This window comes from Vidua chalybeata, chromosome 1 (assembly GCF_026979565.1).
Source record: "Vidua chalybeata isolate OUT-0048 chromosome 1, bVidCha1 merged haplotype, whole genome shotgun sequence".
Classification (NCBI taxonomy): domain Eukaryota; kingdom Metazoa; phylum Chordata; class Aves; order Passeriformes; family Viduidae; genus Vidua; species Vidua chalybeata.
In genome coordinates, this window is record NC_071530.1 from 97186452 (window position 1) to 97201710 (window position 15259).

General features: G+C 34.5%; 1 protein-coding gene across 2 annotated transcripts in view; it reads right to left on the minus strand.

The window, feature by feature from the left end:
* Window positions 1-15259, minus strand: part of DOK6 (docking protein 6) — a 245480-nt gene that overhangs the window by 35148 nt on the left and 195073 nt on the right. For both annotated transcript variants that reach the window (XM_053961778.1, XM_053961788.1), the window contains one exon: window positions 6044-6161. In XM_053961778.1, the coding sequence (XP_053817753.1) occupies window positions 6044-6161 (118 nt within the window). The remainder of the gene's footprint in view (window positions 1-6043; window positions 6162-15259) is intronic.

A 15259-nucleotide genomic window follows, 5' to 3' on the forward strand; every position in this document is an offset into this window, starting at 1 on the left:
GTCAATTTCAATAATTTCTTTGCTTTAATGTTTAATGAAATAAAAAGAAGCATAAACTGTTCCTACAAAGAAATACTAAAGAAAACACATCTTTTTGCCAAGGTATTTTTTTCACAAGTGTGCAGGCTTCCCCTCACCCCAAGTTGTCTTAAAGGGGGTTTAATCATCCATGATTTTGAGTAATAATTTGAGTGATTTGTCAGCATAAAAGTATTTCAATTTGTTTGAAATTACAAAAATGAACTGACAATCTCTTGGATTCTAACCATGATAACATACTTAACACAAAATCAGATAGTCATAGCTAAAGCAGTCCAGATTTATTGGTGAAACAATTTAATAGAAAAAAAGCAATTTTCAGAAAATTGATCTTTAACAAGTATTTAAATTTTCTCTTTGATCTAATAGTGCAAATCTTTCTTCTTCCGACAACCCAGTACCAGCTGAAAGCATCCATGGAGCTGGTTATGCCAATTCTCCCAGTGCACACATTCTTTCATTGCACTGCAGCTCTCATGACACACTACAATCCTTGAATCTTACAATACAGCAGAGAGATCAAATGACTGTAGCTTAACTGTAATGAGTCTCAGGCAAAGTCAGAGTAAAGATTCCTGGTGTCACTTATGTTAAGCTGGGGGCAAAGCTTCATTTACTTCTCTTGCTAATAGCGAGTGAGAAGCTATTGTCATCACATACTTATGAAGTCATTAAGCCAAGACATAAGAAGAGATTTATAGCTAAGAATCTGTGTAGTTTGCACTGAAGAACTTACATTTGCTGGTTTTTGGAGGGGAGAGGAGTCAATCAGCCAATATTTAATTGCTCTCCTTACACCATTTGGGCTTTCAGTTTTAAGTCGAGATTACAGTGACTTCTGTGCTTTCTGGTCTGGCACAGAACAACCCCATTGACAAGTGATCTCACTGAAGGACCATCTCCTGAGAGAAAAGGCACCAAAGTATTGGGCTTAAATGAAACTAGGAGGTCTGAATTTGACAGCAAAATATGCTTTATTAATTGTATTTGGCTTCCCACCTTCCTCTATTTTTCATGGCTCATAATCGAAACAACCTCTTAACTCAGCAATGATTTATCAGAGTGAATGGGAATTTGTCAAGATACTCTTCAGACATTGTCAGTAATGCTCTTGGTTAGAGGCAGCAATCACTGTTGAGCAAAATGAAGTTCTTTATTGGTTTCCGGGTAAGACACATCCCACTTCCAATATGCCATTTTAAAATCAGTCTAGTAATGCACTACTTAGCACAGAAATTCAAAGCTCAAAAGGAAAGGATCAAATCTACTGCATAAGACTTGAGAAGAGACGTAATACAGTCATTTTAAATAATGTAGCTCTTATGCAGTTTCTACTCAGTAAGTATCTTGTTCCAGGTGTCCTTTATTCATATCTCAAATTTTATAGGCTTCATTTACTAATGTGAAGGTCTTGATGCGATTCAGCAAAGGAAATGGGAATGTGGAGGGCTATAAAGCATTTCAGCTTTAGCCGCTGGTAGACACTTACTGAAAAATTACTGAGCGATCAGATTTATATAACAAATATATTCTAACATTTTGTGTTATTCACATTGTTCAGGCACCAAGATTAGATGGGGAAATGGATTCCGTACTCTATTGCTGGGCATATGAACAAACAGTGGAAATGCCAAAATGACGAATGCTCTCCCATTCATTTTACATACTTTAATTTGCAGAAAGCTACAGAAGCCTACATCAGAATTTCCTGCAGGATTAGCTTAAGGAAGGTTGAACAGGATGATTCAAAGCCCTCTAAATATTTAGCAACTTGAATATTCTCTGATTATTTTTAGTGACATATCAGAGTTTCTACTTTGAAAAGGTGGGAAAACTGTGTAAACGGGCTTTTCGTATGTGCCTTTGTCTCCCTTTTATGCACAATACCTTTTAGCTGAGAAGATTAACACTACCTGTTATCCTGCTTAAAATATATTAAAAAAAAATAAGAAAGAAAAAAGGGGTGAGTTGTCACCTAACAAGGCCAAAAGACAATGTGCATTTGCAGGCTTGCCTACCAAGACCACAGAGGAGCCATAGCTTCCGTCCATTTAGGTTTTCAAAACCAGCCTTATGTTTCTTGCATCTTTATTGTGACATACAAAAGGTAATTGTATGTCAACAGCAAAATTCCTTCCGACTTTATTTGGGCTATTTTTTTATTTCTATCTGCTTATGGTTTTGGCATGTGCTTACAAGTTGAAGTCCAATTTCATCAAAGATGATAGTTTTATTTCTCAAAATTCCTCATTAAGTTTAAAAATATGACTCTTAGCAGGCTTCTTAGTATTTTTCCATGTAACATAACTACTTTGATATGGGTTAACAGCAAACTGTGGTAATAATTTGTGATAGAGCAAATAAAATTCATTACAAGCAAATTGCGATAAGCAATACTGTGGGAAAAAAAACCCCTTTAGTGTTCTCTTTTTAGAAGAAACACATAAGATGCTACTGGTGTAATTCTTATAAAAATATATGCTCCTTTACATAAGTACTCTAACAGACCATTGCCTTTGTGGGTAGGTGTTCATTATTTTGAGTATGGATAGCAAAACCCAAGTCCAAAAAATGAGGACAAACCAGATCAAACACAACAGGAGTGACTGAAAACGTTTCTTAATTTTGAATTTCTTGGAGAAAGGCCAAGCTGTAATTAGATTTTCTGAACATAATTTCCCCGGGGATTTCAATAACTGCAACACAAAAAGCTAATTAATGTTTCAATACCAAAATTCTATTTGGCCTTATTTATATAATAATACACAAACTGACTGTTTAACATTTGTATAATCCAAACTCTAAAGGGCAAGAAATAGAGTTCTTCAGATAGCTTAAAATTCAGTCTGCAATCTTTTTTTTCTCAATTTTAAGCAAATTTAAAGCCCTAAATAAAAAAAAAAACCAACAAAAAAAAAACAAAAACAAAAAAAAAAAAAAAAAAACAAACAAAAAAAAACCAAAAAAACCCCACCCAAAAATATGAATTCTTCTTAATATCTTCTGTTGTATAAAACCTCATGTGTTTTGTCAGTCAATTTTTAATATCCTGTGTAACAGTGCTAAATTTTATGGTAGGTATAAACAATAAACACTGAATTACTGAAACATACAGGGTATTTTTACATGCTTATATGGCTGTTGTATTTTTTCCTTCTTAATCATGATTTCGGTTAATAAGCTTACTCTTGGCTTCTCATCTTTATCAATTTTTAGATCTTGATTTATGATAGCATAACATATCAGTGAATGCTGTTGGGCTCAAAATTTTTTTAGAGCCGTCAATTATTTATGAAAACATATAATTCATGTATGTCATACTTATGTATGCACAAAAATGGTGTGGAGCTCTTTTTCTTCTGTTATTTAAGTTATTCTTTGATAAAAAATATTTAAGGACACTGTTTAATTTCTGAACTGTAATTAAGGGCAATATTTGGATTATCAAAAGAAACAAACCCATCTAATTTTAAGATATTTTGTGCAATTTGTGTTACTTCAGCTCTATTATTCCATGCATTAATCTTTACAGGTCTTTACATGTAAGTATTTTCATGGGCTAATGGAGCATAATAGACCCAACACTCATTTATTGAAGGGCCTTTTTTTCATCTGAGATGTAGTTTTTAAAAAACCAAAAATCACAAAACCCACTACCTTCTTAGTCCATAGCATATTCATTATCAGATCAACACACACTACTAATTAAGTTAAATTTGACTGCTAAATAACTCCCAAAGAGACAATTTATCTAAGGTAGTATGAACACATATTCATTTCTCCTTATACATCACCAGCTGTTATTAATTAAATTCTAGTCACTTCAGACTGCAAGTTTGACATAATTGCCACTGTGGAAACACTTGTACTTAGCAGTGAGCTCGGCTACTACTACTGATATTGACAGTCACCTGGATATAGGTAAGACACCACTCTGTTTATTTCACATTAGAGTTTGTGAGATATTTAGGAATATGTCGGGAATTTTCAAATTTGTTTACTGAATGCTCAAAACTTTGTTGTAAATGCCCATGAAGTTCAGGACTAAGTTCAATGTCCCGTTCTCTGAAGAAAATGTCTCCTCTCTGAAAGTGCAATGCACCTTTTGAAGCTCAGAGGAGATTACGGCAGCAGAAGGTGATTCTTCCCTCTGCAGCAGCTCCTCTCAGCTGGCTGCTCTGCTGAGGTGAGGGCTGCAGTGATGCTTACAATCTGCTTCCTTGCTACCCACCTTCCACCCACATCTATGGAGCGTCTGTGGGCTGATGCTTTGACAACCCTGCAGTGCAAAGGCTGTCGGTATGACAAGGTATTAGGAGGAAAAGGTGTGCTTCGCACCCACTTCACTTTCTGTACAAATTAATTGTTTTTAATTAGCAATTGCAGCAGAAGCTTCAAAGAGATTTTCATTACAGATAGTGAATGGTAGTCTTGCATGGAAAAGTTTTGCAACCAGAGTCTTCTGGATGCACTTCCTTGTCCACTGGTAAGACTGAATCAGTCTCTCCTGAAATCAGCTATATTTTCTCAGGCTTCAGTCATCATAGTACATGTAGGAAAAATGAAAACCTTAAGTTTGAAATATTTATTAGCCCCACGTTTCAGTGGAAATGTGGATAAAATCTGCATATTTTCAGAAAGAAAAATTCTTATATTTTTAATAATACACTTCCAATATTTTGAATCCTCTACAGCTAGGTGGCATAGGTATTTTAATTATGACTTTATACATAATGTTTTGCTTTCCTTTATTTTGAAGGCCATTTATAAGGAAGAAAAGATTGTTGAAAGCGAATATAATACATTTACTATCTTGATGATGACGAAAAGACACATCAAGAACACAAGAAGAAGAAAACTAACATCTCTGCAAATAAACTTCTTTTTTCAATTCTTATCTGTCCATGATATCAGTGATATGATGAATATTTGTAGGGTGATGTACAAGCATAACTTTTTTCACAAACAGCTTCTGGAAGATTATTTTCTTTTTTCCATTACTGGTATTTAAATGTAAGACTATTATCATGATTAAAAATTAACTTTGCTCTATCGAGAATGTTGGGAAACAAATGTTTGTACCCTTTAATGACTCATCCACTCAACACACATTTCACCTGCTGATTTTAATTTATGTGATAATTCACAAAACAAAGCATTTAATGTCCTTCATCTGTGTACTGGATTCCACGCATTTTAATGAAAAGTTGTACTGTCTCCTTGCATTGGGTGCTCTTGTTTGTAAATAGTTTCTAACCTCCTATCTAAATGTAAATTGTTTATACAAACAGATTATTAAGAGAGAACTAAAACAAAATCTTTAAGGCCTTTAGAAATAATACAAAGCACTAGGTTTGCAAAAGGCTATTTTTAAAAGGTCTACATTTTAAATGTAACAATAATTTCATTTTCCTAAAAGATACAAATCAATTTCAGCTTAAGAGCAGTGAATCATCATCATCAAGTTATGGTAATTATAGCATTTAAAGGCTTTAGCAAATCTAAACATATGAAAGAAAACCATAGACAGAAGATGATTTGTTGAAGGTCTGTAAGTTAGTTGAGTCAACAGTTCACATATATGATTTGCCAAGCAAATTTACCAAGAATAGCTCTTCTTCTAGAATTACTCTGTTTTAATCTTGCAACTCATATAGCCACTTTATGTAGATTTAATTAGGCACCCTGAGGTTGCCCAAATACTTGCCCCATCTCATTGGTAGAAAATACTAAAACAACCTGACATTCATTAGCTACTGAGAAGCTACATTGAACCAAATTATCTATCCAGCTTTATGTGGTGATTCTAGAAATAATTTTCACCATTTGTTTACAAAATGACTAAAAGAAACCTGTTTTATGTAAATTTGGGAATCCTGCAGAGGATCCTGACAATTGATAAAATGAAATGGAGAGAAAATAACCAGTTCAAATAAAAAGCAATTTGCATGAATTCTGGTGAAATGGAAAGAAGCTATTGGATATGGCATTATAAGCAACTTGCCTTGTAAACTGTAGATTTCTCCAACGCTGTTCTGCCGGGTGATGTGATGCCAATATGCACTACGAGGAAGTGAGATCGACTTGGATAAAGTCATTGGTTCAGACAGACTGGTCTGGAGCTAAAAAACAAAGCAAACATAAATGGAAGGTCACACATAAGCATACTTGATAAATAATCTCAAAACTGTAAACTGAATCTATGTTGTCATGAACATACCATTTTCTGAATTACCACAGATCTTACATTATCATTTAAACTGTGTTACAAGCTCAGGAAATGAATGAAGTGAATGCTCAGGAAAAAAATGAAAAAGTGTATCTGGGTCTATAGGTTCATTAGCAGAGGTTAATATTAGGACATCAGAATATGTCCCTATTTATCTACAGCTATTCTTCTTGCTGTCAGGGTTTTGTTATATACTTCTTTATGATAATGATGGATTAACACATGCCTGAATTCTAAAACCCCTCTGCAATCACATTTCCTTTTGGTCATTTAGCCTGCATATTGGATTGAATACCCAGAAAGATGCTAAGAGAGAATCTGAGACAACCAGCAGAGAATTAGCAATGGAGACTCATTAATCTCATAATCCTCCTTTGAAGGGGAGGCATCTCATCACCAGTAGCAAGCTCCATCTTCAAGAACAGATTTTCCTGGTCTGGGGGACTTTATGTGACTGAAATTGTGAATTACATGGTAAGTGTCCCTGTGACCAAGAGCTACAGCACAGAAACCTGACAGGAGGAATGTCAAATTTATTAAAGAGATCTCTGTCTCAAACAAACTATTGATGTGAGTGAAAGACAAGGCAACACTACAAAGAAAAAAGAAAGATGAAGAATTGTGCATTCTGGTAACCTCTTTGGATATTCCTGTTATGCTTTCTGTGTCTAGAAGAAAAGAGAATGCACCTGCAAATATTTTGTATCTCTGGCTTTACAGAATAAAAAATGTGATCAATAATTTTTGGGATCTAACAAGTCACCATAACATTGCAAGCATAATTTTCTCAGAGGATGTCTGAAAAGATCAATATTGAAGGATCAATTATGTCTGAATATTTAGAATGAAAAACCTCTTCGTTTCAGGGGAGGCACCAGGATGGTACTCTGAGAGGGTGTGCCTAGAAACTCATTTGCAGAGAGTCCAGCTACAGAGCAGAAGGTATTAAAGATTTGGATCATTTACTGCAGGTTTAGTCATTAGTTCTTAGGGATTCCTCATTGAGAATCATAGTGCCAAATTTAAAAAAGCCCTTTTTAACTGTACAAACTCATATTTACATCTGTAATTTAAATGTCTTCCTCTCCCCAAAATAAATATATTTAGAGACAATATCCACCCAAATATCTAAAGTTATTTAAATTTTGAGTATTAACACAAACTAGTGCATAGAATATATTTTGCTTCAGATCAACCTGCTGTAATTACTTCTGTTGTTGTTTTCTTGAGAATTTTCATCAAAATAACTCCCAGTCTACAGCTAATGTCTTTTCTGCTCATTTACAGCCAAGTATTACATTTCATTTGTCAGTGGTGCAGATCATCACTGGAAGCTATTTGATATGAAGTAAAGAGCTTGCAGAAGCATTCAGTTCATTAAAAAAAGAAGTTTGAAAGCATTATCACAAGAATTCCAATTTTAGGGAGACTTGGGAGTTAAAAATTTATTGATATGCAGAATTTCCTTTATTGTAGTGATATGGACAGTAACAAACCCTCTATATTTTACCAGGTTCATATAGCATGTGTAACAAGGGTAATTTTGCCAAAGAAGAAAATGACATAAAATCATCTAACTTTAGCTTACCAATGATTTATTCATAATTTATTGACTCAAAAGGTAAATCAAAGGCAAAACCTTTTCTTAGTATGCATTCTGAAATAAATAATTCCAGTAAATCGAACCACTTTGAATGCAGTTTATTATCTCAAAGCTAAATACACGGAATGAATGAAATACATGGTTAAATGTTTCATCACTCCTGATCTGAGGTGATTAACTCCTGCCTGATCTGACCAATAGTGATGAAGGAGAACTTTATTTGCACACATTAGAGATCTAGGAGAATTAAAAAAAAAATCTGTTCTCATTATAAAATAAGGTAAGAACTGCTCTAGTGCAGAAGACTGCACTGCAAGCATTCACAATACTTTGTTTCCTCCGATTCTCTATCTAAGGAACAACTTCTGATATCACCTTTTGGGTAAGAATTATCACCATATGCTAACTGCAATAGGACCATATTTATCTGGAGACTCCATAGAGAAAAAAATGCAATGTCTAGTTTATTACAATATCATCCTCAGAAAAAAAAATTAAAATAAAATATCAATTTTGTTTTTAATTTGAGACTTTAAAGTAGAAACACAAACCTTTGGATTTGAAGACCTTATTACCTTGTATAACATATAAAGGACAATAACATTAATTTATCCATGAAGTTATTTTTACTGAATAGTAGACTAGCATCAGCTATAATTTTTCTTTTATTCTTTTTTATCCATATAAAACTCACATTGTTGATCAAATGTAACTGACAATGACAGAATGCTTACTTCTACAAACTGCTGTTAGTAAAAATATTCCTGTGTTCAAAGAAAATCGAATAATATATTGACAGAAACCCATTTTCTCTGGAGAACATTTTACATGTTACACTGTGGGTGTTTCAGATTAAAAAAATTTGAAACCAAGGTGAAGAAAACACATAAAAATATCCATATAATCAATTTTTCATATATTACTAGATAGCTCTTTGCTATATTAATAATTACAAGTTAAACTAATATTTAAAGTACAGAGATCTACTGTTTCAGAATCCCTTTTCCCCAGGTATAAATTAAATTCTGGTAGCTAACAAAATTAAAATAGAAAAACAAAACAAACAAACAACTTGTAAATCAGGGAAGATTTGCAAAACTGTCTAACAGTTAAAAAATTAGACACTCAGGTTCAAGACCTCTGGTGTTCCAGACCAGTGAAAGAGAACACATTTATAAGTTCAGAGACTTTGTCCTCCATACCCTTCCCTTTTTACTATGCCTCATTAAAAACATCTGGCTTCTCCTCTACACTTTTTTGAAGCAGCTACTGCAAACAGAGAACTTTTCACTGTGGAAAATCAAGTAAATAACCTTTAAATTTTCTCCTTTTCTCAAAGCAAGTAGACTATCCTGCCCAGATTTATTACGGTCCTTAATTTAACAGAAATGTAACAGTTAAAAATGTATTTAAAAATTATTTCACCTATCTCATTAAGCCTGTTTACCATGCAGAAAATTAAAACATTTCTGAGTCTGGATTTCTTCTTACATAACAGGCCAATATTCAGCTGTTGTTTCCAACACCGAAACATTTTTCTCAGGAGCTGGCAAAACAGGTTCAGATGCATTAGCATCAAGTGAACAGAAAAGGCCCATTATGACAGAGGTAGCAAAGACACACAGAAAAAGTAAATGTTTCTCTCTGGGAATGAATTCAAGATGATTCTGCTCCTCTGCTTCACTCTGGTGACATCCCACCTGGAGTACTATGTCCAGGAATTTGCTGGAGCACATCCAGAGGTGGGACTCAAAACTGATCAGAGGGCTGGAACACCTCTCCTGTGAAGACAAACTGAGAGAATGGGGGGTCAGACTGGAGATGTTCAGGGAGAAAGTTTCAGGGACACCTTATTGTGACTTTTCAGTACTTTATGGGGGCCTATAAGAAAGATGGGGCAGACTTTTTAGCAGGGCCTGCTTTAACAGGACAAGGAGTAAGAGTTTTAAATTAAAAGAGGGTAAATTTAAATTCTACATGAGGAAGGAATTTTTTATCATGGGGGTGGTAAAACATTGGCATTGGTTGCCCAGAGAGATTTTGGATGCCTCATCCCCGGATACATTCAAGGTCAGGTTGGACTGGGCTCTGAGCAACCTGGTCTAGTTGAAGATGTTCCTTCTCATTGCAGGGGGGTTGGACTACCTGGCCATTAAAGGCCCTTCCAACCTAAAGAATTCTCTGATTTCACTGAGAGTTGTTTTGCTGTGTTGCCACTATGTTCTGGTCTTAATAGAGGAAAGTAAAACCAATATACCAAATTTGACTTGGCTACAAATATTTCTCAAATCTGATGAGACTTCAGGAAATAAAAAACATAACCTAGACTTTTTTTCCCAGTTTATGAGATGGAAAGTGTGAACAGAATTAGAACTTAGGTGAAAAGCAGAAATGCATACATCAAAACCATATTAACCTAGGGAATTTTGTGGTAGGAATATAAAAACCCCAAATATCACTGAAGCATTTTTGTTATCTGACAGGAAACACATACTAGTTAGACTTCATCCATTTCCCTCAGACTCTGTCTGATAAAATACCTTTCATACAGTGAACATTACATTTCTTTCCTGTATCCAGATCTAATATCCAAAGCCATAATAGCCAAAATATTGAGCTCTATGAAGTTTTTGCTTTTCCAGTGACAACTTTATTATTCTTACAGGTCTATTTGTTTAAAATAGAAAAGAAAAAAAAAAGAAAAAAAAAAAAAAAGTTATTAATGTGACACTGAAAGTCTATTAATGTGACACTGAAAGAAGTTTCCCATATTTTTCATTATTGTTCTTTTATGAAAGTCTTAAAGAGTAAATTTTCTTTTAATTCACATAGGCCATCTCCATTGGCTTAAATAGATTTGTTACTCTGATACCAATAATGAATACAATTCCAAAAATGGAGCCTGTTAACTGTATTAAGGTTCTGAGCTTTGATCTGTTTAGCATATTATTCTCTCCATTTTTTTTTCATTAAAAAGTCAAAACACTGAAGGTGACAGAAAATACATTTGGCTTGGGGAGACATACTGAACAATTTATAGTTCATTCCATATTTTTTTTTAGTCTACAATAAGAACAGTTTGCTTTTTGCAGATATGCTCTGTAAAATAGGTTAGTTTATTATGGATGAAACCCTCTGTCTCATTTCAAATTCTCATTAGTGTCTTTAAACAAATAGCAAGAGAACTAGGTCACAGAAGACTAACGAGAGTTGTAGTCTAGAAATATGAATTGAAAACATTATTTAGATTTTTTTTAAATTTCTAACTCTAAAGAAGGTTACTTTGTGTGTTATGCCTTGAAGAGAAAGAGGGCTTAAGAAATATATTCCACCTCACAAGCTTCAATTAGCTGACACAGATGCATTTCACTGGCATCCACAGTAAAAAATTACTAGAGCTTAAGAATCACACAATCTAGTAGGTAGCATCAGCTCAGATATCACCTGAGTTAGAGAACAAGCAGAAGAAATGTTTTTGAGTTTTTTAAAATGAGTTTTCTCATTTTCTTATCATGACCAAAAAAAGGGTATCATGTTTGTCTTTTTTGCAAAAGCAGCAACTGTTGTCCTGGATTCAACTTTTATGCTATGACACATAGATCTATTTTACAAAAACCAGTTCTCATCCAGTTCTGTAAAGTAGACTGTTCTTTCATCAGCACAGGTTTGCCCATGTTTCTTTTTAAATCAATTCTCCTGCTCCAAACAATTTTCCAATTTGTCATTTTGAATTCTGTCTCTTCATTGATCCACTTCCACATTGTTATAAATGTAAGATCTGGAAGTATAATAACTAGACTGAGCCTTGATCCTTCTTTGAAAATACTTAATAAAACTGGATGCAGGATATAGTCCCGTGAAATACCAGTGAGAAAATACTTTCCCTTGGTGATGTGCTACTAATACTCTTTGGTTATAATTTTTCTGCAGCCCCTTTTCACAACCACTTAACTTGCTTAGAACACAGTTATGTTTATTTATATATATATTACTCGGACTGTGTTAATTACTTAAATATGTCTACTATTAATATAATAATTTATAGGTATCAGCATACTTTTTATTTACTATGCGCTGCTTTATATTTATTTTTACTGTTTTATCCAGCTTGCTGTTCCTGATGGAATACATAATATTGGCAAACCCCCACCAATATATAACCTCACAAGTCTTCTGAAAGAACTTGTAGAAAAGCTACCTGTAAAAGTAATTTCAGCCTTTATAATATATGTCTAGCATTAAGGTTTTCAGTAGTGCTTCCAACCTTGCTTTTACCTTTTGGAGAGTTATTTAATCAATTATGGACAAAAAATTAAAAAATCTAAATAGTAACACTGCTTTACGGTGCCAGGGTGGATGATGATTATTCTTTGGTAGTGGAATAACATTGTGAATTAAGAATAAAGCAATGGTGGAAGAAAGGTATTCTGAAGGGAGATTCAAAGGGGCTGATTGTTTTTTATATTATTCCTTGCCACACTATGAAGAGAGAACTGGTACACTTGGCTTTTTTCTGGTGGAAGTGTGGTTTTTTTTGTTTTTTTTTTTTAATTTTATTTTTTCTTTCCTCTAAAAGAAGCTCATAATAGATCAATGTTGCAAGACAGAAGGGATTAATGTTGGAAGAAAATGAGATACATTTTACAGCACGTTGGGATTATATTTGTTGAATGTCAGTAAGGTGCATGTTTTCACCCATATTCCGTCATAAATTTGTGGGTTTGTTCTTTTTGTGAAAGAAGTTTCCTGGAAACTATAATAATTAGTGTGAGGGTAGAAGCTCAGGTTCTTACATTTTTCAAAGGTTTGAGCCATTTTGCTATACATAATAAATACTTTATCCATCTTTCATTACATAAAACCATTCACTAATAACATGGGAGATAATGTCAACATGGAAAGAGCTGAGACTATTTCAAGCCTGGCTATGCTACAGGCCTCAGTGGAAACAAACACAACTGAGCTAATTTTTTTATTTTTTTAAGAAATACACGTATATATATATATATATATATATATGCATGATAGATAATCCAGTATTGCACAGAAGCTATTTGCAGATATTGATTGTCCTTTCTGTTGCTATGAAATAAGAGCCAGATATGTATGCTTGCAGCCCAGAATGCCAGCCACACCTGAGCGAGCAGGTCAAAGGAAGTGATTCTCCCTCTATTCTCCCTCATGAGACCCCACATGGAGCACTGCTTCCAGCTCTAAGAGACCCAGCACAAAAAAGACAGGGACCTGTTAGAGCAGGTCCAGAGGAAGCCATGAAGGTAATCAATGGGAAGGAGCTGAGAGACCTGGGGTTGTTCAACCTGGAGAAGGGAAGGCTTAATCTCATCAATGTTTGTAAATACTTGATGGGAGAGTGCAAAGAAGGCTCTTTACGAAGAGTGCAAAGAAGGCTCTTTACAGTGGTGCCCAGTGACAGGACCAGAGACAACGTGCAGAAACTGAAACACAGGAGATTCCCGCTGAACATCAGGAAAGAGGTTTGCTGTGAGATTGAATAAGCACTGGCACAGATTTCCCAGGAAGGTTGTGAAGTCTTTCACATCTCACATTGCAGATACTCAAAAGACATTGGGACATGGCCCTGGACAACCAGCTTCATTCAATGGCACTACTTGAGATAGAGGGGTTGGAAAAGAAGACTTTTCCATCCTCAACCACTCTGTGATTGTCATTTCCAAAATTATAGAGAAGGTTTTACTGAATAGAGAAAATCCCAGATCTGTCTTCTAAACAGTGTAAGGATAAGTCAGTTGAGGTGGAAAAGAAGAAACTGAAATGCATCAGTTAGCGAGATCAAAGAAAGAGACCATCAACAAAGACTTGTCTTCTTCATTTGGAGCAAGTGTTTTCTGGGTAATTCAGTCTGAGAGTTACGGAGTTCGAGAAGTGGCTCTTTCATGAGATTTGTCAAGCCAGTGCTAAAAATAGTGAGGCTTGCTATCAGTGCTGACATACAAGTTCCTTCCTCTGCCCTCATTCCTCTGTCTTTTACTCTCCTTGCTCTGCTGAGTATTCCTACAAAGCTACTAGAGTCTGACCTCAACCTGAAGTGCTCTGGCAAAGTCTTCAAAGTATGAGATTTTTTTTCATGGAATTACTTGCCAAGAGATATGACATATCTTAAACAGATATTTGGAACACTTGAAGTCTCAGTGTTTTACTTGAGAGTACTATAAGGACAGCGTTTCTGACCTCATAGAAGTTTGCTTTAGAACTGGTGTGGTAGAAGCCATGGTATGAAAAATGTCTCTCGGTGGTGAACAGACTCAAAAACCTCTCTCTAGCATGTGGCAAGAAAGGTGAAATAGGGATGAACACAGACTGTCCCCAGCTGGGAGAACCCCGCTTGAATAAATTTGGGGCTGAAAACTGGATTTCTAAAAAATGCTGCAATCTATATTCACTGTTCCCTGCACACTTATTTGACTTCCATTATTTCTGATAAAGCAAATTACTTGGACCTCCTGAGATCTCTCAAGTTTTTCTTCTATTGTCTAAAACAAATCAGTAGTTTCCAATTACACATATTTGTGGAAATCACATTTCTTTTAGCTTCTTCATTTCAGGATACAGAAATTACTGACCAATGAACTTTAATAAAATGACAGGAAGACAATTTCCTGAATACTTTCTGAAACAGTAACCATCAATAACTTTTCATGAATATTCCTCATTAAGCTTATCAGTGCGTGACTCCAGTATTCAGTAACACACATAGTCTGGCTGACCTCTACTTTCTGACATTTTCAGAAGTTAGTTTTATATGTCATACAAAGACATTTCAATTAAAAACAAGAAATAGCAAACCTAGAATATATTAAAATTACTACTATGTAGTAAAGTCTTCTCAGATGACTCTTCAATATCTTCCCAAAACTACAGTTCCCTCTTTTTAACTAGTTACTTTTAGAGATTTGAAATGCATCTTGAATCACACGTACTGGGGCTAGTTATATATATGCAATGCACATGAATATAAATTATTAAGTTTTAGCTTTGAAATATACTTTTTTTTGGGGAGGGGAGGGGAAGGGAGGTATATGCCTGTACATATGAACACACAAGTAAACACATTAATTAAATTAAATTTAATTAATTATTAATTAATAATTAAATATTTACTTCAGGAGCTGCATGGCATTTAATGAGTTTTTTACAGATCTAAAATCAACTGAGAAGCTCGTATAATAAAAATAAAGGGCTATTCTTTTCCACTGTGTGTCCTCGCACACAGGGATCACACCATGATCACGTATATAGATAGACACAGCCAGAGATTTCTTGACATTTTTCTTTTAAAATTGAAATACGTGATCATTAAAAAGCAATGCATACACTTCTAAATAAAATATATCATGTATATTTGGAAA